The 23,463-nt window shown below is 54.1% G+C and overlaps 7 protein-coding genes across 7 annotated transcripts; 2 read left to right on the top strand and 5 right to left on the bottom strand.

Annotated features, from left to right (window-relative positions):
* Nucleotides 1-8,950: 8,950 nt before the first annotated feature.
* GUITHDRAFT_107555 (hypothetical protein) lies at nucleotides 8,951-11,022 on the bottom strand (the record flags this gene model as incomplete). Its single annotated transcript, XM_005833705.1, has 13 exons — nucleotides 8,951-8,972; nucleotides 9,015-9,089; nucleotides 9,141-9,172; nucleotides 9,223-9,260; nucleotides 9,317-9,370; nucleotides 9,418-9,448; nucleotides 9,502-9,578; nucleotides 9,636-9,742; nucleotides 9,788-9,872; nucleotides 9,917-10,025; nucleotides 10,076-10,166; nucleotides 10,453-10,494; nucleotides 10,538-11,022. 13 exons carry the CDS (start codon nucleotides 11,020-11,022, stop codon nucleotides 8,951-8,953), a joined length of 1,248 nt encoding a protein of 415 aa, XP_005833762.1.
* Nucleotides 11,023-12,913: 1,891 nt separating this feature from the next.
* Nucleotides 12,914-13,505, top strand: GUITHDRAFT_45296 (hypothetical protein; the record flags this gene model as incomplete). The annotated part of the gene is made up of 2 exons (XM_005833704.1): nucleotides 12,914-13,222; nucleotides 13,269-13,505. Coding segments are annotated over 2 exons (546 nt in total), but the record flags the coding sequence as incomplete, so codon positions are not given.
* A 443-nt stretch (nucleotides 13,506-13,948) lies between these two features.
* GUITHDRAFT_157724 (hypothetical protein) lies at nucleotides 13,949-14,949 on the bottom strand (the record flags this gene model as incomplete). Its single annotated transcript, XM_005833703.1, has 4 exons — nucleotides 13,949-14,011; nucleotides 14,054-14,671; nucleotides 14,716-14,777; nucleotides 14,883-14,949. 4 exons carry the CDS (start codon nucleotides 14,947-14,949, stop codon nucleotides 13,949-13,951), a joined length of 810 nt encoding a protein of 269 aa, XP_005833760.1.
* Nucleotides 14,950-15,943: 994 nt separating this feature from the next.
* On the bottom strand, nucleotides 15,944-17,284 carry GUITHDRAFT_107552 (hypothetical protein; the record flags this gene model as incomplete). The annotated part of the gene is made up of 7 exons (XM_005833702.1): nucleotides 15,944-16,114; nucleotides 16,483-16,527; nucleotides 16,662-16,734; nucleotides 16,794-16,855; nucleotides 16,902-17,009; nucleotides 17,053-17,085; nucleotides 17,189-17,284. 7 exons carry the CDS (start codon nucleotides 17,282-17,284, stop codon nucleotides 15,944-15,946), a joined length of 588 nt encoding a protein of 195 aa, XP_005833759.1.
* Nucleotides 17,285-17,321: 37 nt separating this feature from the next.
* Nucleotides 17,322-17,588, bottom strand: GUITHDRAFT_107551 (hypothetical protein; the record flags this gene model as incomplete). Its single annotated transcript, XM_005833701.1, has 1 exon — nucleotides 17,322-17,588. One exon carries the CDS (start codon nucleotides 17,586-17,588, stop codon nucleotides 17,322-17,324), a length of 267 nt encoding a protein of 88 aa, XP_005833758.1.
* A 769-nt stretch (nucleotides 17,589-18,357) lies between these two features.
* On the bottom strand, nucleotides 18,358-18,858 carry GUITHDRAFT_70357 (hypothetical protein; the record flags this gene model as incomplete). Its single annotated transcript, XM_005833700.1, has 1 exon — nucleotides 18,358-18,858. A coding segment is annotated over one exon (501 nt), but the record flags the coding sequence as incomplete, so codon positions are not given.
* A 649-nt stretch (nucleotides 18,859-19,507) lies between these two features.
* Nucleotides 19,508-19,870, top strand: GUITHDRAFT_107550 (hypothetical protein; the record flags this gene model as incomplete). Its single annotated transcript, XM_005833699.1, has 1 exon — nucleotides 19,508-19,870. One exon carries the CDS (start codon nucleotides 19,508-19,510, stop codon nucleotides 19,868-19,870), a length of 363 nt encoding a protein of 120 aa, XP_005833756.1.
* Nucleotides 19,871-23,463: the final 3,593 nt, after the last annotated feature.

Below are 23,463 nucleotides of genomic sequence, written 5' to 3'. Positions count from 1 at the left end.
GTCTTGCTTGCTTCTACTTCACTCGTGTCTATCCGCTTCTTCTTCTCCTTACCCTTTCTCTCCGATCGCTCTGTTCTTCTTCCCCGCTTGTTGAACAAAACGCCACCCTAACTTTCCCCAAAAGATCACCACCACCCCTCCTGCCACTACCCCCCCGATGAACTTCCTTTGACCTTTTAAATCGACGGTCCCCAACACACCCCTACCCACCTAAGTAGATTGAGCACTTTCTTTTAAAAATTACCCTACCTTTACTCTGTTACATCTAGCCACCACCACCCCCTATTTCCCCTGTGATCACCCCTACCATCCTGCACAAGATAGTGTCACCACCCCTCCAACCTCTTGAAGAATCTTCCGGGGATTCAAGTGACAACAATGGAGGCGCCTCCATTTATGGCACCATTGAGTCCTTTCCCCATGAGTGATCGCAACCCCCCGTGACTGAAAAAAAAACTGATACAATGATATAGTTTTGTTTACTACTGCCGTACAGCTTACCGGCGGTGCTACTGGGCCTGGCAGCGACCGGGCCCGGTCGCGGGGCCCGGCGGGAAGACTGTCCGTCCGGAAGGAGGATGGCTCACTCAGCGGCCAGAGACGGTCACACCAGTCAGCCGGACCGCCGGGCCGGGCACCGATGATCGGGCCGTTTCACGGTACTGCGCCGGTCGGACTCAGTGGCGGCCCGGGCCGGACGGCCCGGCCCGTAGGCTTCAACAGTGTGCACGGTCGCTGATCAAGTTGACACTGACACTGTGAATCCGATGATCCGTGTCGGACCCGGCAGGTTCCGGGCCGGGACTGATGACAGTGAGTGAGTCCAGGAGTGAGTCCTAAGCGACTCGGGACTGAGGGGGATGAGTGGAAGCATGGCGGATGGAGGCAGGAGGCTGCAAGGGCACAAGGGGAGCGTGACGTCGGTGAGGAGGAGAGGAGAGGACCAGCTGCTGTCGGGTAGCGAGGACGGTGAGTGAGGGAGAACGAGACAGAGAGCGAGAGAGCGCGTGGGGGAGGAGAGGGGGGTGGGGGGGGGAGGGAGGGGTGGATTGGAGGGAGGGAGAGAGCTTTTTCCCTGTAGAGGAGCGTCGTCAGACTTGTTGTGGCAGGAACCGGACGTCTATGGGACCTCGAGCGAAACCGCAGCATCCGTTGTTTCCTTGTGCGGCAGGAGAGGGGTGACACGGAGGTTGGTCTGCCTAGATTCTTATCAGTCATGCTCACTGCCTGGATACTGTAATTCCTGAGCCTGCGCGACATAGGTAGAGGTTTCCAGCGTTTGCTCAGGCACCGGGGACTTTGAACATTTGGTCGGAGTTGCGTACGAGAACAAGGTAGAGGAGGAGAAGCAGTTGTCTCTTGAGTTCATTCGTTGTCATTCGTCTTTGCTGCACGTTGATGTCTCGGAAAAGACTGACTGGATCATTCTCTCCTTCTCACCCGCAGATCTCTCTTTTCGATGTACGAGACCCAGCCTTGGTGAGCCGGAAAGCTGCCTTCGCGTTCAACGACGTACACTTCGATGACGTCAACGAAGTACGATCCTCGGATCTGTGGCCAAGGTTGCTGCCCACTCACTGGAATGATAGATCATCATGGAAGGCGCCATCGACAGGATGGCAGCAGGGGACGACAACGGAGAGATTGCTGTATATGACTTGCGGAAACCCAAGTTGCTCCGAAAGATTTCGCCGGTGCAGGAGGAGCTATGCATGCAAGAGGTTGACCAGTGGTCTTCAGGCTCACTCGAACATCTGCTCGAGCATCTGCTTCCGTCGCGGCACTCCATGGCAAGCTGTCTCAGCCGGGCTGGACGGGAAGGTAGCTGCTGGAGGGGGCGGGCCAGGCGTGAGGCGTGAAGGTTGATGGAGGTGGTGCACTGGAACTTCAACAAGATCAAGCAGCTGTTCTGCTACGTGACGACATCTTCTTCCTCGCAAAACAAGAATCAGATGGGTCAGTCTCTGTCGCTCACTGGCTACTTGAGGCTGAGCTCGTTTGCGCCAGTTAACCCCAGGTTCCCATATTGCCTTTCATGTCAACCCAGCGGCAATGTGGTTGCTGCTGGGCTCGGGGATGGGAATGTTGTTGTGCTCGACATAGAGGTGACTCCCACTCCCACCCCAACCATCACCCCCACCCTCTTCATTTCACACTTCTCCATCTTGAGAGCTTTTTTCCATCTGTTCTCAAAGAATCCTTGTTGGTCCAGGGCAAGTCGTGTCTGCACGAGTTTGAGGCTGCTAGCAACATGATATCAGCAGTTGCTTGGGTGATGCTTTGATCTCAGCATGTTTGTGTTGCTGATACTTCCATGGTGTGCCCGACGGCAGGCAGAGTTCGGAGACTCATCGCGGATCCTGTTGAGCGGAGGAAGCGACGGGGTTGTGACGGTGACAGAGTTGAGCCAGCCCAGCAGCTCGAGGCAGCCGCTGGACGCGTTTCCAGAGGAGATGCGGGAGTCATTGCTGGCATCGATGGACACCATGGCTGGCAGCAGCAGCGTGCAGCGAGGGACGAGATATCACTCACACAACTGCTTGACCCTCAAATGTACATCCCAGGTGAACTGGCGTTGCCGATGCTCTTCTACTATCTACTCAACTTCTGTGCTCAGGTCAACGCGATCGCTTCCTTGCCCAACGGGAGCATCTTTGTAGGGGATCAAGGCCCAGCGATCTTAGTCTTTGATGTCCGACCGACTACGACTACATGAACTTGAAACGGTTGAACTGTGACTGTTGACCATGACCGCTGAGGACCCGGCGCCGCCGGACTGACCCCCCGCAGCCGGCCCCCCCGCAGCCGGGCCGGGCGCACTGAGCAGTGTGTCCGAGTCAGCGCCCGCATGGGCCGCGCCCGGGCCGCCATCATCTGCGGCCACGGATGACGGCGATCATTATGATGACTCTGACACTGAGTCGGACTCCGGGTCACGCCGGGGCCTCGGCACTGTCGGCCCGCGGAACTTGATGATGGTCAGTCTAGACCCGCCTCAGGTCATCTGCCGGTGGTCAACAACCCAAAATCGTACCGCCGCCCTATGGCAAACAGAGGGGGAGGAGGGGGAGGGGAAGAAGCCTCAAGGGGAGAACGTTCAGGAAGAGATCCTGTTGTCCTCGATGAGCCGTCAGATTGGCTGGGGGAGGTCGATCGGCACCTCAAGACTCCCATGGCGGAGAGACAGAAACAGCTCGGTCAGAAGTTCAGCGTGAAGGATTCAGGCAAGGTTCTTCCCATCAAGTCTACAGTAGGTGAGAGCAGGACAATATGGAATGACCGAGGACTCATGGTCTGTGATGCAGGTATTGTGCTGGAAGGCTGCGAGATCACCATGGTAGTCCCGGGAGGTCCGGCGTTCAGGTCATGCGAGGGGAGGGCATGTGAGGGCAACAAGCTGATGGCGGCGCTCTCAGGGTACACGAGGGAGGACGCATCGAGAAGGGCGATATCGTCCGCGCCATCGACCCCACGGGGTCGTCGGGGCTTCAACCTGTCACCGCCTCCTCAGTGATTCCGCTGTGAGCTCCCTTCCTCCCTTGACCTTGTGAGGATGACGACGAGGGTCAGGCTGCGAGGATCCGACGTGATCGGGTCAGCTCTTCGCATCGAGATCCAGAAACGGGGGAAAGAAGCGCAGACGTACAGCATGCACAGGTCGGACATCCGGTCTGTCGAGAAGGTGAAGCTGCTTCTGCGGGGAGTCCGTTGACTCGTTGCGAGCAAGATCAAAGGAGTCTTCATGAAACTGGCCGAGCTGCAGGGAGCGGTCAAGGCAGCAGCAGGGAACAACTCGATCGCCGAGCTCGAGAGCCTGATCGCGAGTGTGAGTGGAGGGAAGGGAAAGAGCATCTCCTGACCCCTTGGCACAGCTCATTGAATGGAATGAGGAGGTGGAAGAAAACTTGCGGGACCATGTGCAGGAGCTGGAGGGCCTATCATCGCTGCAGGAGATCTACTTGAAGAGGCTGAGGGAGGAGCTCGATGGGAGACAAGCGTCCTTTGATCGTCAGCTCGCAGAGAAAGAACAAGTGTTCTCCAGACTCCCTACTCCCTTTCGCTAATTGCTGGCTCAGGCTGCGAGATCGGAGCAAAGGACGGCGCAGGAGTGCATTGACGAGCTGAAGAGTCTGCTGGAGGATGAGAAGAAGTCGACGAGCATCAAGATCGACGAGCTCTCGAGCAGCTTCGAGGTCAGGTTGGGAGAGCTGGAGTGCAGCTGGGCAAAGAAGATGGTGAAGGAATATTTGTATGCGGGCCCTCACTGACAAGACTGACAGGAAGAGAAAGAGAAGGAGGCAAAGAAGAGGAGGGAGGAGGAGGCAGATGGGGCGGAGAGGGAGAAGCAAGAGATGGTGGACCAGCTGCAGGCGCTTCGCAAGGATCTTGCAGCAGCAGAGAGCGGGAGGGACGAGCTGGAGAGGAAGCTCTCCCTGCTTGAGGAGGAGCGAGCAAGGATGCAGCAGAGCCTGGGCGATGCTACGAGCCAGCACGAGACGTTCGTGCGGGAGAGCGCAGACCGCATGGAGAGTCTTCGTGCTGAGATGCAGGGGAGGGAGGAGGCGCTGCAGGGTGAGATGGCGAAGCTCCGCCTCCTCCAGGAGGACGCGATCAGCTCCCTCGACGCCGAAATTCGTCGGCTCAGCTCGAACTTGGCGCAGGCAGAGGCTCAGCTGGAGGAGAAGGAGCAGCAGCTGCGTGAGGTCAGGGCGAGCATGGAGGAGCGGCTCTCAGCGGCTGGGAGGGAGGAGGATGCGCTGAACTTGCAGATCGGGGAGCTGAAGCGGCTGAACGAGGAGCTGAACGAGAGGAGCAGGGAGAAGAGCGAAGGAATCTTTGCGCGAGACAAGCAGATCGCTGAGCTCTCAGGCCAGCTGGCATCTCTTAAGAACAGCCTGTCAAACTCCGAGCAGCAGAGGTCCAGGTGAAACTCGCCCTGAGGACTTTCCCCATCAGAGTTTGACAAGTTTGACAGGCTGGAGACTCTGAGCGGCCAGCTCGAGAGCAAGAACCGAGAGATCAACGACTCTCTGACCTCCGCGTCCTGCGAACTGGACAAGCTCCGATACCAGCTGGGCAACCTGTCGGATCGCGTGGAGAGCAAGGAGAGAGAGATTCAGCGAGGGGAGCAGGAGCTAGCGACGACGAGGATGAGGCTGAAGGAGGAGCAGAGTGAGCGCAAGCAGCTGGAGGCAGAGGGGAGGAGGAGGGAGGAGGCGAACCAGCAGCTGGTAGCGGAGCTCAGGGGCGAGCTGATGCAGGGACAGTCAAACAGCGTCTTCCTGGAGCAGAAGCTGCGGCATGCGAGGAGCGACGCTGAGAATCTCAGGGGAGCTGTAAAGTCTCAGCTGCAGGCACTGACAACCGAAGTTCGCTCCGTCCTCCTCCAGCTGGACGAGCTCAGAAACTTCACGGAGGCTGCTGGGAGTCAGCACAGGAGCGCAGAGGAGAAGCAGAGGAAGCAGCGGCTGAAGCTGGAGGAGGAGCTTACGAGGAAGAACTTGGAGCTGGAAGATCTTGGCGAGCAGTTGAAACACCTCGAGGAAAGTCTGTGCGCGAGGAAGGAGGTGGAAAAAGATCTTCGGGTAAGATACACACGTCCTCCCTCCTCTTCCTCCTTGTCTGCCCCCGCCTGTCTTCCGCCCTACTCACCGTTTCTTGTCCACCCTCCATTCGTTAATCCCCCCCCTTTCCCCCCGCTCTCCTTCCTCCTCCTCTCCTCTCCTCCCCCCTCTCTCTTCGACCTCCTCTCTTTGCCCGTCAGTTCCTGCCATAACGTACATCCTCTTGTCTCACTCCTCCTCCTCCTCCTCCATCCCCATCGCTGTTGACTGCGCGTGCAGGTCAAACTTGCCGGTGCCGACGGGAGGCTGCGGGTTCTCTCAGCCAACAGCCAGCAGGAGAGAGGAGAGCTGGAGGGTCAGCTCGCAGCTTTGAGGGAGGCAGGGGAGCAGCAGAGAACCCAGCTGGAAGGGGAGGTGGAGGAGCTCAAACAGGCGCTAGCGAAGCGACACCAAAGCTGGCTCCAGCTCGAGGTCCAGCACAGGAAGGCAGAGGAGGAGCTGGTGGAGGCGCAGGAGGAGGTTGAGAATGTCCGGAGGGCGTTCGCCAGCTCCGAGGTGGAGCTGAGGAGGAGGCTGAGCGGAGCAGAGGAGCGAGAAGCCGAGCTGACCCGTCAGCTGGTGTCTTCCTCGGAGAAAGCGTCGGAGCTGGAGGAGGAGAACAAAGTCTTGCACCAGCGGCTGCAGGACGCGCTGCTGGAGGTCAACGAGCTCAAACGCTCTGCTGCTGAATCGCGAGCCCTGGCTGAGACCCGGTGGAGCGCGTTGGACAAGGCGCAGAAGGAGCTGCTGAGGGAGGAGGAGGAGCGCGCAGACCTGTACCGGAGGATGGAGATCGAGGCTGCTGCCTCACAGCGGAAGCTGCGGGACCTGCAGGAGGCGGGGGAGGCGAAGGATGCGAGGGCGAGAGAGCTGGAGCTGCTTCTGGGCATGAAGGAAAGAGAGAAGGAGAAGCTGCTGGAGAGAAATCGAGAGCTGAGCAGCCTGAGGGACAGGTGGGGTGCGGAGGTCCGCTCCTGCTGCAGCCTCCTTCAGGGTCAGGTGTGGGATGTCGAGCAAGAGCTGCAGCTGGTGGTAGAGGAGCTGAACCGAGCGCACAAGTCCTCCTACTCCCTGCTGCAAGGAGCGCGGTATGAGTACGGGCAGCTGAGAAAGACTCTCAGCTCGCTGGAAGGAGAGCGGGAGGAGCTAAGGGAGTCGCTGCTCAAGGCGCACATCAGCCTGCAAGCTCGAGGGGAAGCGGAGGTGGCGATCAGGACTCGAGCTGCCAGCACCGAGGAGGCGCTGAGAAGCATGGCGAGCGAAGTGGAGAGGAGAGCTCGGGAGCTCGAGAGCAGGTGCCGGGGCCTGCAGGGAAAGGTCAAGTTGTCGGAGATGAGGGCGAAGGAGCTGGTGGAGGAGGTTGCGAGCGTGCGACGTGAAGGGATGGAGAGTTACCTTGCCATGGAGGATGCGGTGCAGGAGCAGGCGCGGAAGGTGGAGAGGCTGGTAGCAGAGAACAGGCAGCTGAGGAGAGAGGTGGGGAACAGCAAGCAGATGCTTCACGAGCACGCGCTCCTGCGCTGCAACCTGGAGCTGGAGGTTGACACCTTGTCAAACAGAAAGGCCCAGCTGGAGCTGGACAAGGAGGAGAGCAGGAGAAGAATGATGGAGGCCCGGGAGAGGGGAAGGAAGTGTCACTCGGAGATCGCGCAGACAGTTGACGCCTTCCACGTGCTGGGAAGCGAGCTGAAGAGCGACCTTGTTGACATGCACGCATGTCTGAAGCACAAGGAGAGGGAGGTGAAGCTGCTGGCTTCAGAGTTGAGGAGCAACAGAGAGGAGCTGAAGGAGGAGCAGCAGAGGGTGAGGAAGGAAGAGCACGAAAAGATGGCTCTCCTCAGCGAGCTGGAGCATGAGAGGGCTAACGCGCTGACTGTCCTCGAGCACGCGCAAGACGAGAAGCTTCAGCTGCAGCTGCAGCTCAAGAAGGTAGAGAGAGAACTGTCTGCTGCCAGGATCCGCCTGCGAGAGGTTTCTACCATCAAGACCGCCAATGGCACCGACCTGCAATCGGTAGACCAGCCATGCTGCTCCTGCCCCTGCCCCTGCCCCTGCCCCTGCCCCTGCCCCTGCCCCTGCCCCTGCCCCTGCCCCTCCTCCTCCTCCTCCTCCTCGTCCTCCTCGTCCTCCTCCTCGTCCTCCTCCTGCTCCTGCCATCTGCTCCTCCTCCTCCTCCTCCTCCTCCTCCTCCTCCTCCTCCTCCTCCTCCTCCTGCTCCTGCTCCTGCCCTCTGCTCCTCACTGTTCTCCGCTGCGAACTGACATGGGGGGCAGCTGTCGGCGAGGATGGAGGACTATGTCGACCGGATCAGAACCTTCGCGCAGACGGATCGAGCGCGATCGCAGGAGATCAAGAGCATGAGGAGCCTCCTGGACGGCTACATAGAGACCATCCGACGATCCTCTCTATCGCAAGCTCCTCACAGAGACGACAAGACTGAAGGTGCCTCCCTCTTCTCCCGCTTCTCCTGCCCTCCCTTGTGCCCCTCATCTCCTCCCATGTTCTCTTCCTTCCCTCTCTTCGTCTTCCTTTCCATCCCCCGCAGCAACCTCGACACTCCTCCTTGCCCTCTCCTCTCCTCCTTCCTGATCTCTCGGCCCATCAGATCGCAACTGGTACGCGACTCCTCCTGCCTTCAAATCTCCGGACTGGAGGAGCGAACAGCGCGACTCCATTAGGAACCCCCCTCCTCTCCCGCACGCTGTCGACGACTGGTCAAGTCCCGCCCGCTTCGGCTTTCCGTCCCCGAGACTTCACACCAGCAAGAGGCCCTGGGCTGAGAGCAGGCAGAGGGAGAATGACAACCCCAGCATGTCCCATGCCGGCGACACGCTCGCACCGACCCCAGCTGACTCTCTACGAGCATCTAACGGGCTGAAGTCTCCTCGACTTTCTCTCCTTCAGAAGAACTCCCCAAACCCCTCCAGGTAGCTCCTCCCTCCCTCCCTCCCTCCCTCCCCTCGTCCAGCCTGTTTCCCTCCCTTCCTTGTTCCTTCCCTATCTTCCTACATGCCTGCCATTCTCATCAGCATCCTCCCAGCAGGACTTCAGCTGGCAAATCTCGACAGTCGACGGGTGGAGCCGAGACGGAGACGAGATTAAGTTTGTTTTCATTGCTGGGGCTGCCGGAGAATCTTCTCACAACCTGATAGTGAAGCACCGTTTCCTCCACTCAATCTTTGAGCCTGAGGCTGATGACCTGAAGAACTAAAACTTGAGAAGAGGAGGAAGAAGCATGCAGGAGGAAGAAGAAGCGAGGGGGTGAAGGAAGCGAGGAGGAGGAAGTGAGAAGGAGGAGGCAGGGAGGACGAGGACGAGGAGGAAGCGAATCAAGAAGATCACCTGGTTCAGACAGGTCTCATCAGAATCCTTGAGCGATACCCGTCAGAGGAGCAACACAGCACATCTCACAGAAAGACCTGTCCTCCAAACAACAGAGCGCTGCCGTTGCTGTATGCCGTCAAAGTGTGCCCAGCACACTCCTTGCTGTCCGTTGAGAAATCACCCAACACAAGTCGAGCTGTCTTGACAACTCACGGAGCATCTCCATCAGCGATCACAGCTCGGCACTGACACCAACAGCCGTCAGCCCACAGCCAGGTGAACAATCTGCTCTCACCTTGAAATCTTCGGTATCGATCATCAGGAAGGTCTTCCCTGTAGGTTTCAGCAGCTCAGCTGGAGGGGATCGCAACTCTCTAAGAGCTCCTGACCTGATCTGAACTTCCCGTTCTTGCCCCAACCACCATGGACGAGGATTTGACTGCCTGTGTCCAAGGGTCACACATGCTCCTCCTGCGCACATCACAAGTACCGCTGACAGTGGCGCACATCCCACAGGCGGGCTGCATCCTACGTCAGCTCCTAGGGCACAAGAGAAGGGGGCAGCAAGAGCTACATCCAGCTTGTCTCCCGTCAGTTTGATCTCGCTCCATTCCCACGTGAAGAGGTCAAGGCAGTGGATATCCGACAGCGCTGTCAGGGATAGTTCAACCACCCCACCGGGGATCTCAGAGCGACTCTCTGACTCACCCCCATTTCGCGAGTCTCCTGCGACTACGTACATCTTACTGTCATGCACGACGGCAGCATGGTAGCCCCGAGGACTCGGGCTGTTCCCCAAGATAGGCGGCTGAAACCTGGTCCCCTTGTATCAGGGAGACGATTCCAGCGAGGTCAGTCACCAGTTCCAGTGCGTCGTGTCCAGTACATAGACATCGTTGAAGTACTCGTCCCCATTGGAGCCCCCGAATACGATGCAGTGTTGCTCTGAAGTGCGATCACTGCCGCGCTCCTCCCTGCCCTCCTCTCACCTAGTCGCACGCAGCTGTGCCCACTGCGAGCACACGGCCCGACTCCTGTGACGTTGGGTCGGAACCAGACCATCTCGTCCAAGTCCATGATCATCAGATCCGACAGCATCTTGTCAGAGGTCAGGCGGAGTCCATCGCAGGGGAGGGTTGACTAAGCACCTGCTTCTCCTGCTCGTGAGCTCTCTCGCCTCCGAACACAACCAGCATCCTCCCGTTGCTGTTTTCAAGCAGCACGGAACTATGGAAGGACCTGCCACACAGCAGTCAAGGGGATTCTCTGCTTGCAAGCATAGAACAAAACGCGCATGAGATATTCAAACTTCAAAAACAGAAACTGAATATATCAAGAACACGCAGCTAAGTCTCGCCTGCCACTGGCTGTATCTTGACCCGCACTAACCCAGCAGTCGCTGTCCGTATGATACTCGAAGAAGTCTTGGCAAGTGGAGGGAGTCCCGCCAGCATCAACGGTCTCTCCTCCGGCAAAGAGCAGGACAGGCGGAGATTGCTTGATCAGAGTGCAGGTGTGTCCCCACCGCGGGGACGGCCTGTCGCCACCGCCTTTCATGCGGACCCACCTGAGGGCTTGTCAGCAAGAGCAATCAGCCGCCAGCGAGTCACTTGGGTTTGAGCTGCCTCGCAGACTTCTCCTCCTCCATTTGCAGCTGCTTCGCCAGCTTTTCATCCAGCTGCATCTGCCTCACGCCCCTCCGCAAAGACCTCCCCTGGCTGACAACATCTTGGGGCTTTGCGTCTTTGTTAGAGACGCTGTCTGCATCCCCTACAGCCTCAGCCTTTCTTGATCGTGATCGTGGTTTTTCCTCATCCAGCCGTTGAGCAACTTGACACACTGTTGACACACGTAGAGTTTCTCCGTAGCGGCTCCTTTTCTTGGGCCTCAAATCCTCAGCCTCGCATTGCAGAGACGGCTCGCAAGTTTTCAGCTCGCCAGTCTTCTCCAAGCACAAGATACCACTGAACTCGTCAAGTCGGATTACAAGTTTGTCCTCGATGAACTCAAACCCCTTCACTGCGCCGAGTGATGACAGGGTAAGAGCAATGCCTTCGAACAAGATGTTTGCTTCATGGGTACTAGCTGTGAACATGACAGCCCGGCGCTTTCCTTTTCCTGTTTGCAGCAGTAATTCAGGAGGCAATTGTTCCTTCGTCTCGCTCTGGCTCTTCTTATAGTCGCCTTTGTTGTAGCCTCCACTTGATTTCTTTTCTTCGTGTTCGTGTGTCACTTCGTGATGTTTCAATTGGCTGTTCTTGCTCCCTCCGCCTCCTCCGCCAGCTGCTGCTGCTGCTGCTCCTGCTGCTCCTACTGCTCCTGCTCCTACTGCTCCTACTGCTCCTACTGATCCTACTGCTCCTGCTGCTCCTGCTGCTCCTGCTCTTGTCCTTGCCTTGGTCCCCTCCTCGCTTTGACGAAATGCAAAATGTTGTTTTGAAAGTCCCCCGCCAATATGCCACTACAGTACCTACCCCATTCATTTCCCCTCTTTATCGGTACAAAGCAGGGGTGTGATCGTATACACGGATGTCTCAAGTGTACCGGTGGTTTTATTTGATCTTTGAACCGGTACAGGTCCACCTATTTTCCACCCATTCGAATGCACTTAGACCCACCGGTGGTCTCCTGGAATGAGTATCCCTGTACCGGTCCACTAAGTTTTCACTCAAAATCACCGGTGATCATCTGAAGGGATCTTTCGGCGCGGGAGTTCATCTTCGGTTTTTTTAATAAATGTATTTTTGCAATGTACCATTTATTCGAGAAGCACGACATAACTAAAATATTTGTATAAAAATATTTAGTCCTGGTACAATTTTTCTTTAGCAAAACTAGAGGGCTCTCTACATAGTTCTGTACAAAAACAACATCTATTTGTAGAACAAAAACTAGTTTTAATTTATCTCCACTGAAAAGATTTTCCCGCCCTTTCCGCCACTTGAACCCACAAACCCGGCATGGACGACATGCTGTCAAAGACTGCGCTGCCACCACCTCTAGATCCTTCCATGTCCTCCTTCCCTCATCATGGAATGAGCATTGCTGTATCCTTTCGTCCTCCTTCTGACCCAATATGCATATTACCATACATGCGATTTGCACCGCCCTCCATCACCCCCATGCGTTCTCTCGATAACTCATTCTTTCCGCTTTGCATTCTCGCAAGCTCCTTCTGCCCTTAGCTCTTCTCTGCTGGTCAGACTCCACATCTTCGATTTGAGCTAGACTTTCCTGGTCGTGTTTGTGGTGATGCGTCGCTACGCGTGGATCTTGCATGAGTTTCAGAATTCCTGTGTTCTTAGAGTGTATAGAAAACACTTGTCGCATTCGCGAATCATGTTGATTTATAGAATGTTGCAACCACATGAGAGGTCAAATGCTTAAAATTTTACACGATGGCATGTTCGATCGTTGTTTTTCTTTGGCTTTGCACTCTGTTGTGAAATGCAACGTTCGTATCTCATGGCATTGTTAGTTAGTGACTGATCGATTGCAGGCCACAATGTCAGCGAAAACAGGATCGGTCAAGGTTTATGGACCAGGTTTTGATATCTGCTCCTGATCAATCGATTGTTTGACCATTCTATGACAGACAAATCATCTTTTGTAACCTGCGACTGTGGGTGTGGCGAGAGCGCACCTGCTGCCAGTTACTATTGGGGCATCAAGAAATGCTCTCGAGGAGGTTGCCTTTTCCTTGTCTGTGAATCAGCTTCTTGACTGAAATGGATTCAGGGCCATCGAAATCTTTCATTGAGACCTTTGTTGTGATTGAACAGGCTCAAAAGTCAAAGCCAGTCAAATCCAAAAAGCGCAATGCAGACGATGACTCCAAGGCTCCTACCCCTGTCAAAGAAGCAAGATCTGGCGAGAATTCTGACGAATCTGGCGTTGAGAAGCCTCGTAAATCGAAGAAAGCAAAAATCTCCGATGCCAACTCCAAGGACAGTGAGGACAAGGACAAATCCGAGAAGAAGGGGAAGAAGGAGAAGAAGGAGAAGAAAGAGAAAGAAGGCCCTAAAAGAGCTCTGTCTGCTTACATGTTGTTTTCTGAGGACAAGCGTCAAGAGCACAAGGATGCTGGCAATACGACGCCTCTGAAAATGGCAGAACTTGCGGCCATGTGGAAGGAACTTGGTGATGAGGCCAAAAAACCATGGGTGGATAGAGCTGAAGAGTTGAAGGCCCAATACAAGGAACAGAAAGAACAGTTCGACGCTGAGAAAAAGGCTGCTCAGGGCAATAAACCCAAGAAAGCTAGGAGCGCATACATCATCTTCGTATCCGAGACGGTACTATCCTTTTCGTTCTGCCTTGGGGTAACAATTTTTCATTCAGAGGGCTAAGGTCAAGGAAGAGCATCCCGACATGGAGCCAAAACATGTCTTAACGTTGTTGGGGAAGATGTGGAAGGATTTGAGCATTGAGCAAAAAGCCGATTATGAAAAGAAAGCGAAGGAGGAGAAGGAGAAGAAGCAACAGGAAAAGGATGGTACAAGTCCCGCGGAAGAGAATCCCCAAACCAATGAAAACTCTGAGGACAAAATGGAGGATGCAGAGGAAGATCAGGCGGAGGCTTCTGAGCACGAAGATGAAAGCAAAGAAGAAGAATCCGAAGATGCAAACAAGGGAGAGAATTCGGAAAACAGCGACGCAGCGGAAGGTGATTGCAGTGATGGAATTCTTGTGGAACTGACGGATAGTCACAGGTGCTGACGGTGAAGAAGCTGTTGAGAAGCAACCAGAAGACGCAGAGGAGTCCCAGTAATATCCCAGTCTGTCTTTATGACGTGATAGCAAACTTCCGTTCGACAAAGCAAATTATTTCCTTATAGTGTAACTCTCCTGTGAAGCAGTCATCTGAGCAAATGGTCATCTTGTTTTTGCGAAACAAGAAGCTTGAGGTGTCTGTGTGATTCATGCAGTATTCTAGTCTTAAAATCATAAATAACTTTCCTTGCTCTAAAGACTCTCAACAAAATGCAACCTCCCAAAACTTCTTCAAAATGTCTCAACGCCTACTTCAAAGTAGCAGCAAGGGCCTCATCGATGGTATTATCCTGAAACTGAAATCCCGCCGCCTGCCGCACAGTCATTTAGGGCGTTAGGAGCACGAGAACAACCTGAAGCTTGCTGGGCATGGCCCTCTGTCCTCCCAGCAGCATTTCCTCTCCCATTTGTCCAAAGAGGAGGCGAACAGCAAAGTCAGGGAAGGGAAGGATGGTTGGTCGCTGAAGAGCCTTCCCAAGAGCAGACGTGAAGTCAGCATTGGTCACGGGCTGAGGGGAGCAGAGATTGACAGGTCCAGAGAGGGAGGGAGTGTCTATCATGTAGCGGATACCCTTGACGCAGTCCCGGAGAGAGATCCACGAGAAGTACTGCTTCCCAGAGCCCACGATCCCTCCTCCTCCCAGGTTGAAAATGGGCAGGAGCTTTCCGAGAGCTCCTCCGTTGTTGCTGAGAACAGGAGCAAGCCTGGCAATCACCACTCTGCAAGACGCTTGGCTTGCAGCAGCTTCCCAAGTGGGGCATACTTCAGCAGCAAGAAAGCCGGTCCCCATAGGTGAGCTCTCGTCCACGACCGCATCCTCAGTGGTGTAGCCGTAGAAGCCAACGCCGGAAGCGCAGACGAGTGTCTTGGGCTTCTTCCCAGCTGGACATGCATTGATGGCTTCGACCACGGCTTCTGTGCCTTCCTTGCGCGACTTGATGATCTCCGACTTCTTGGCCTCGGACCAAGCCTAAGCTGAGTCAGCGGCAGATGCGATATGACGCTGAGGCGAACCTGGATGCCGAGCCAACCGAGAGGACCGCTGCCTGTGGCGACGTTCTCTCCAGCAAGATGCACTATGGCATCCACGTTGGCAAGATCCTCGCTCGAGATCTGACATAGCAAACGTCATCGCACGTCTTGTCTGTATGGGTAACTTGCCTGCAGCTGCCCATTCTCACCCCTACGGATGGGAACAATTTCCAATCCGTCGGCCTCAAGCGACTTGCAGAGAGCAGACCCGACCATGCCGGAGCTCCCGGTGACTGAAGATCGGATCAGGCGCGAGTAAAGCACTTTAGTAGTGACTTGCCTGCGATGACTCTAGCCTTTGCCTGGGCGGGCTGTGCCTGCAGGAGGAGTCAAGCGAGCATCACGTGAGGTCGGCGTTACCTGTGGCTTGGGCTGTGGCTGAAAGGCATTGGAGAAGTCAGGAAGTTTGATTTCAGGAAGTTTGAAGTCGCCGAACTGCATCTTGGCCTGAAGCAGCATGAGGATCTTAACCGAAGGAACGATACACCGCCATCTCACATTGCTTCCGTTCCGTCTCATCGGTCCCGCCCTGGTCATTGATGGGAGTGAAGGAGAGAAGCAAACAGCGCTGCTTGCCATCACGCTCGCCATCACCATCGCCATCATCTTCCCCGCTCGCGCCATGGCGTGTCTTCTGCTTGAGTGTTGGGGTCGTCGCTCATCTTGTACCAGAATTCCTGGTACAAATACTGGTACAAAATAATAACATTTTATAAAAATTGGTAGCAATTTGTCTTACGCTTTGTATCCAATCTCGATCAATTCTAAGAGCTCTCGCAGGTAAATATTTATTAAATTCTTATTTTGTAGGATAATTATAAAACCTCCTTATGTGTTGGTAATTGGGCCATAGAGGAAGGCAGCAGGCAAAACTTCGTACAACCCGATCATCCTGGAGCAGTCACAGTACGGTAGGACTCAGTGCGTTCCCACCCCTCCCCTCTCAGTCTTCCTCCTCCTCGTCCCTGCGGCAGTGCGCGACCCAGTTGGCATTCCCTCATTATTTCTTAAGTGGCATCCTGACAGTGAAACGCCGGGAGAGCGGCGGCTCAGCCTCCGAAGCTCAAAAAGCGGATCCGGAGGCGGGGGGGGCGGGGGGCGAGTGTGAATGGAGAGCGATCAAAAGTGGGGCGGGGTATGAAGGGCAGGAACAGATCTAGTCAAAGCTGCAGATTTTTTATCAATAGTCCGGTTCATATGCCTTCGGCGCCTACTTGGAGAACGACTCGACGATCATGCGCTTCTTGTCGGCCACGAGCTCGACGCCACATGCCTTGTTGCAGCATTGCGTCTGCACTGAGCTCTCCACCGGCTTTCCCGAAACCCAGAGGATGTCTCCAAAGTAAATGTTCTGAGGAGTGCCGCAGGAGGGGCACGTTGCCTGCCGCCATCGGTCACGTGCTGGCGGGACGCCTTCCTCCCTTACTCGGGATGGGAGGAGGAGATGACATGGAGGGTGGAGAGGAAAAGGAGACGAGGAGATGAGGAGACGGGAGGGAGAAAAGATGGGATGGGAGGAGAGGGGGGTGAAGAGTAGGGGCCGAGGGTTGAAGGGCGGGTCTTGCCTTGGCGATGTAGGGGCTCTGGAAGTAGATGAAGTTGGTGAGCACGTAGGTGCCAACAACGATGAAGGGAGATCCGAGGACGAGAGAGAGAATGGGGTCCCAGCCCTGGAAGGAGGAACATGTTAACGATCCCAGCAGCACCCCACGGCTTCGAGCTAGGGCGACAACATAGGACGAGTCTTACCTTGAACCAGAACGCCCATTCGTTGAAGAGCAGAGCGGTCAATACCTGAGCCCATTCATCAATCCCTGCCTTCTCCTCCCAGACCTCGTCCTTCCTCGCTCCCTCCTGTCTCATCACTATCTTCTCCCGCTCTCCACGTGTTCCTTCCCATCTTCGCGCTCCTCCCTCCATCTCCTCACCAAGGCAGGAGTGTACAGCAGGGCGTTCTTGCCCTCGTCAGGGAAAATGTCGGCCTTGCAGACTTTGCGTCCACTGGATGCCAACAGATGAGACAGAGCAGGAGCAAGGAGCAGCAGGAAGAAGCAGCGGACCTCTCGTCCAGCTTGCAGGAGGCGGCCTCGTGCTTGACAGCCAAGGAACCCTTGTTCTTGAGCTGAGAGACAGTGAGCAGCTCAACACAGCCGCATCCTCCTCCTGACCTTCTTCCGCAAGGTGTCGAACTCCTCATCGCTCATGATGGGCTTCCCTTTGTTGTACCTGTTGGCTGCAACCATGAACTTGATCTCCTCTCTGGACATGAGGATGACCTGCGGGGGGTCAGAGAGCGAGGAGGGAGCAGAGGTGTCTCACTTGTGATCCCTCGAAGGTAAGATCTGTCTTCAGCTGTGGTCCAGCAGAGTTCGTCAGGAGGATGGTATGCCAAGGAGGAGCAGCGGGGGAAGGGGGATGAGGGACTCGGTTGCTGACCGACGGAGCCATGGCATACCTTCTCATAATCTTCATCGGACAGCAGTGATTCTGCATCGACGTTGTAGGCGGCACAGCAATCAAGGTACAGCTGCTCCTTGGCAAAGAGGCTCATCTCCTGTCAACTCTCATCAGACCCCTCCCCACCCAGTTCAATCCCTTGCCTTCCCGTTGGACACGAACTCCTCAACTGCAGTGCGAGCTGACTTGTCCTGCTGAGTGTCGATGGCCCTGAGGGACAGAATGCCGTGTCGGGGAGTCCCTTGGCAGCGCATGACGTTGGAGGATCTGAGCTTGAAGGAGGGGAGCGACGAGCCCATGAAGGCTTCGGTATGGTGGCTGAAGGCGAACAGAAGGGCCCCCGCAAGAACATCTCTAGCGCGAAACATCCTGGGCAAGAGCATGAGAAGTAGAAACATCAGAGAACATGTCTTTTGATTCCATCACTCGTGTGCGTTCATGTGCTATCATCAATGAGTTTATTTCCTCCCGCAATGAGCTGGTGTTACTTTTTGTACCACTTTCTCCGTCTTCGCATTCCATTCTCCTCGTTCAACATCCTTCTATTCTTCATATTTATCGACTCGTCTGGTATCATTCGCTCTGCTCTCTCTTTCCGCCCTGGACATCTTTTGCATCCTGAACCCTCCCCTGACTTTCCCACGACGTTTTGTTTCTCTATCCACCTCTTATCATCTCTTCCCTTACCGTTCACTTGAGCTTGTTTGTGAGACGTTCTTCACTCCATCCTTCTTTTCATCTTCTTCACTTTACCTCTGTTCATTCTTTTCTTTCCTCCCTGCCTCCTTTCCTGCCCTTACACCTGCCTAATACCTTGGTTCTACTTCTGAAGTCAGTGTGTGACTTCACCTCTCCTCCTGTTCTTCTTCTTCTCCTCTTTTCCTTCTTCACTTCTCCTCCTCCTCCTCCTCCTCCTCCTCCTCTGCTCTTTCATTTTCTGTCCCTCCTCCTCCCTTCCTAAAGATCACCCGCCATCTTTCTCAAGCTGTAAACCGCTTTCACATTCATTTCCTTCCACTACCCCCTACCCCACATACTCCACCATTGTACCCTATAAATTCACTCGTTTCACTACCCCTACCCCCTAATTTCTATTACACTGCCCCCAAGAACCCCTTCTATTCGACCTTCCTGAACCCTTCCAGGACCCACCCACCCCCCCACCCCTCAATTTACCCCTTTGAAAATTGCGTCAGAAAAGAGCCACCTTTCAAAGTCGAGCCCGATGACACTGGCAGATCCGAGATCACATGCAAGAGAGCTTGCGAGTATGACATCACATAGAAGAGAGCCTGCGAGTATGACATCACATGCAAGAGAGCTTGCGAGTATGACATCACATGCAAGAGAGCCTGCGAGTATGACATCACATAGAAGAGAGCTTGCGAGAGTGACATCACATGCAAGAGAGCCTGCGAGTATGACATCACATGCAAGAGAGCTTGCGAGTATGACATCACATGCAAGAGAGCTTGCGAGTATGACATCACATACAAGAGAGCTTGCGAGTATGACATCACATACAAGAGAGCTTGCGAGTATGACATCACATACAAGAGAGCTTGCGAGTATGACATCACATACAAGAGAGCTTGCCAGAATGACATCACGTAGAAGAGAGCTTGCGAGAGTGACATCACATGCAAGAGAGCTTGCGAGAGTGAGATCACATGGAAGAGAGCAAGGGGCAAGGTTGGGTGGGATAGAAATGCCAACGCCTCCCCCTGGTTCGTGTCTTGGAATCCTCCCAAGATGGGAAAGTTTGCAGCAATTGCAATGGATGAGAAACTTAGAGAAGAAGAAAAGAATTTTCTTGGTGCAAAACTAGGGATTGGTTGTCTATATCATTAAACTCTATTGAAGAAATTCGATCTCGAATATCGTGTGATTCAATTTGTTATGAACCAAAACAACTTCTTCACCAAACAATACCTTGTTTACCATACATTATCTTGTTTCCATTTCATTATAGCTAGTTTCAGTGGGAGATAACCAACTATCTGAATGGGGGCTGACATGCTGCAGACGGGTATGAGATCCAAGCAGGTCACTCGTACAGAAGCACCTCATTAGCTCCTCATCTCCCTGGCCTTCAAAGCTTCAAACTCCATGCAAATCTGCGTCACCCATGCAAATCTGCGTCTCTCTTTGAAGGCTACAAGTTTGTATCCCCTTCAGTTCGTGCTCCCAAGGCTCGTATGCTCTCAAGGCTCGTATGCTCTCAAGGCTCGTATGCTCCCAAGGCTCGTATGCTCCCAAGGCTCGTATGCTCCCAAGGCTCGTATGCTCCCAAGGCTCGTAAGATCTCAAGGCTCGTATGCTCTCAAGGCTCGTATGCTCCCAAGGCTCGTATGCTCTCAAGGCTCGTATGCTCCCAAGGCTCGTATGCTCCCAAGGCTCGTATGCTCTCAAGGCTCGTGTGCTTCCAAGGCTCGTATGCTCCCAAGGCTCGTATGCTCCCAAGGCTCGTATGCTCCCAAGGCTCGTATGCTCTCAAGGCTCGTATGCGCTCAAGGCTCGTATGCTCTCAAGGCTCGTGTGCTCCCAAGGCTCGTATGCTCTCAAGGCTCGTATGCTCTCAAGGCTCGTATGCTCCCAAGGCTCGTATGCTCCCAAGGCTCGTATGCTCTCAAGGCTCGTGTTGTATTCTGGACTCATACCGGACGCCCCTTGGACGTAGCGTAGGGAAATAGGATGACGATGCAGATTCCTGCAGTGGTGCTGCTGATCTGATGAGCGTGTGTGCTTAATAAACAGAGATCCTAAGATCATCTGAGCTCAACGTCTTACGCAAGGTTGTGTATACAACATATGGTAGCGAAGGTTGGTCTCTCCGGATATTACCGTCGCTTTATTCGCAACTATGCCCACATTGCCGCTCCTCTTCATGCTCTTCTTCGTAAGAATGTCGTCTTTCAATGGACTCCCGAGTGTCAGCAAGCCTTTGATCTTCTCAAACACCGGTTAACCTCCTCCCCAATTCTCTCTCACTTTGATCCAGCGCTTAGAACAGAAGTTCACACCGATGCCTCAAACACAGCTCTCGGCGGTGTTCTTCTTCAGTACGACGCTGACAACAAAGAGAAAGTCATTGGATTCTACAGTCGCCTATTTACTGATGCAGAAAGAAATTATCAAACCACTGAGCGCGAACTTTTGGCCATCAAAGACGTGCTTCTCCACTTCCAATTTTATCTTCTTGGCAAGCCCATCATCCTTCGTACTGATCACAAGGCTCTCACGTACTTTCAAACTCAAAAGGATCTCAAAGGTCGTCTTCGCCGCTGGTTAGAAACTCTCAGTGAATTCTCTATCGTCGAGATCGCGCACGTAAAAGGTACCGATAATGTCGTCCCTGACGCTCTCAGCCGCCAATATCCCGACGACGACGTCGCACCTCCACGCGATGACGCAATCCTACATTCAGATGATCAAGATTTTCATCATCTCCTTGCTCTCGATGCTCCTGCTGATAATGCTTCTCTCGTTGAATCTCTTCACGACGCAATCGTCCAAGCATATTCCTCGTGTTCATACTTTTCTACAATCTATCAAGCAGTTCAAAACAACCCATCGTACAAGCATTTTCACATTGAAAATCATCTCCTGATTCTAACAGATAGTCTTCACCGACAACGCATTTGTATTCCTCAATCTGTTCGCAAAGAAGTTCTATACCGTGCCCATGACCTTCACAGTCACCGCGGCTTCTCTCGAACATATTTGGCTCTTGTTCCTGTTGTTTATTGGCCCTCGATGCGTCAACAAGTCGAACGTTACATCCTTTCCTGTCAATCTTGCATCCAATACAAATCTTATCGCAAGCCACAGATGGGACCGTCGCACAGTCAAGCAGCTCCGTCTGATCGTTTTGCTACAATCTCCATCGATGTTGTTTCCGGCTTCCCGCCTACTCGTTCTCATTACGACTCGATCTTCGTTTGTGTTGACAACTTTTCTGGACGTGTCTTTCTGTCTCCATGCAAGAAGACTCTCACCTCTCAACAAGCTGCCGATCTTTTTGTTTCGAAAGTCTGCGCCAACCAAGGCCTTCCCAACGAAATCATTTCAGATAATGCAAAAATCTTCTCTTCTGCCTTTTGGACTAAACTTTTCAACATCTTGCAGGTCAAAATCAAGCATTCTTCGCCTTACTATCCTCAAGGCAATGCTCGACCTGAACGCCTCAACTCCGTCTTGATTGAAGCTCTTCGCATCTACTGTGCCAATCGCGTCAACCATGACTGGGACAGATTTCTTCCCCTCTTCGAGATGCATTACAATTCTTCCGTCAAACGTTCAACAGGCCTTGCGCCATTCGAGATTATTTATGGCCGCAACGTCAAAACTCAACTGGCTCTCCCTGACCTTTCCAACTCGTCTGATGATCCTGAAGACATTCGCGAAGCCATCCAAGTGCACATGGAAGCAGCTCGCGATGCCCTCGATCACATGGCTCGTTCAACTGAACAAACCCTAGACCACCACCGTCGCCCTCACCATTTCAACATCGGCGATCTCGTGTGGCTCTCAACGACGAATATTCCAATCACCGACAGCTTTCCCAAGCTCCGTCCTCGTTTCATCGGTCCCTTCAAGATCCTCTCCTTTGTTTCTGACAACACTGTTCATCTCGAACTGACAGATCGCTTTCGTCATCTTGAACACAGCGTCTTCAACCTCAAGTGGCTTCGCCCCCATCAGGACCGTGATCCCAACTTCGAGCTTCACGTCGATCGACCGGATCCTCTTTCGACAGCTCAAGGACTTGAATACGAAGTGGAACAAATTCTCGACAAACGTCAACGTGGTCGTGGTATCCAATATCTTGTTCATTGGAAAGGCTATCCTAACCCAGCTGATCACTCCTGGAAATCAGCTTCTGAACTCAACAAGAAATCTGGTATTCGTGCTTTAATTCAACAATTTGAATCTTCTTTATTAGCTCAAGCGTCACCTTCCCGCCGCTCTTCTTCCTCTTCTTCTGCAGATCCTTAACTCAAGATTCTTCTGAGCGAAGTCAACGACAGGTGGACCTTCTTGTCGTCTCGCAGTGGGAGCGATGTTGTATTCTGGACTCATACCGGACGCCCCTTGGACGTAGCGTAGGGAAATAGGATGACGATGCAGATTCCTGCAGTGGTGCTGCTGATCTGATGAGCGTGTGTGCTTAATAAACAGAGATCCTAAGATCATCTGAGCTCAACGTCTTACGCAAGGTTGTGTATACAACATCTCGTATGCTCTCAAGGCTCGTATGCTCCCAAGGCTCGTATGCTCTCAAGGCTCGTATGCTCCCAAGGCTCGTATGCTCCCAAGGCTCGTATGCTCCCAAGGCTCGTATGCTCTCAAGGCTCGTATGCTCTCAAGGCTCGTATGCTCCCAAGGCTCGTATGCTCTCAAGGCTCGTATGCTCCCAAGGCTCGTATGCTCCCAAGGCTCGTATGCTCCCAAGGCTCGTATGCTCTCAAGGCTCGTATGCTCTCAAGGCTCGTATGCTCCCAAGGCTCGTATGCTCTCAAGGCTCGTATGCTCCCAAGGCTCGTATGCCCCCAAGGCTCGTATGCTCTCAAGGCTCGTATGCTCTCAAGGCTCGTGTGCTCCCAAGGCTCGTATGCTCTCAAGGCTCGTATGCTCTCAAGGCTCGTATGCTCCCAAGGCTCGTATGCTCCCAAGGCTCGTATGCTCCCAAGGCTCGTATGCTCTCAAGGCTCGTATATTTAGGCTCGTATGCTCTCAAGGCTCGTATGCTCTCAAGGCTCGTATGCTCCCAAGGCTCGTATGCTCCCAAGGCTCGTATGCTCTCAAGGCTCGTATGCTCTCAAGGCTCGTATGCTCCCAAGGCTCGTATGCTCCCAAGGCTCGTATGCTCTCAAGGCTCGTATGCTCCCAAGGCTCGTATGCTCCCAAGGCTCGTATGCTCCCAAGGCTCGTATGCTCTCAAGGCTCGTATGCTCTCAAGGCTCGTATGCTCCCAAGGCTCGTATGCTCCCAAGGCTCGTATGCTCCCAAGGCTCGTATGCTCTCAAGGCTCGTATGCTCTCAAGGCTCGTATGCTCTCAAGGCTCGTATGCTCTCAAGGCTCGTGTGCTCTCAAGGCTCGGGTGCCCCCAAGGCTCGTATGCTCTCAAGGCTCGTATGCTCCCAAGGCTCGTATGCTCTCAAGGCTCGTATGCTCCCAAGGCTCGTATGCTCCCAAGGCTCGTATGCTCTCAAGGCTCGTGTGCTTCCAAGGCTCGTATGCTCCCAAGGCTCGTATGCTCCCAAGGCTCG

The sequence above is a fragment of the Guillardia theta genome, assembly GCF_000315625.1.
Source record: "Guillardia theta CCMP2712 unplaced genomic scaffold GUITHscaffold_29, whole genome shotgun sequence".
Classification (NCBI taxonomy): domain Eukaryota; class Cryptophyceae; order Pyrenomonadales; family Geminigeraceae; genus Guillardia; species Guillardia theta.
Note: the sequence above shows the minus strand (reverse complement) of the source record. Positions and strands in the feature narration are given on the sequence as shown.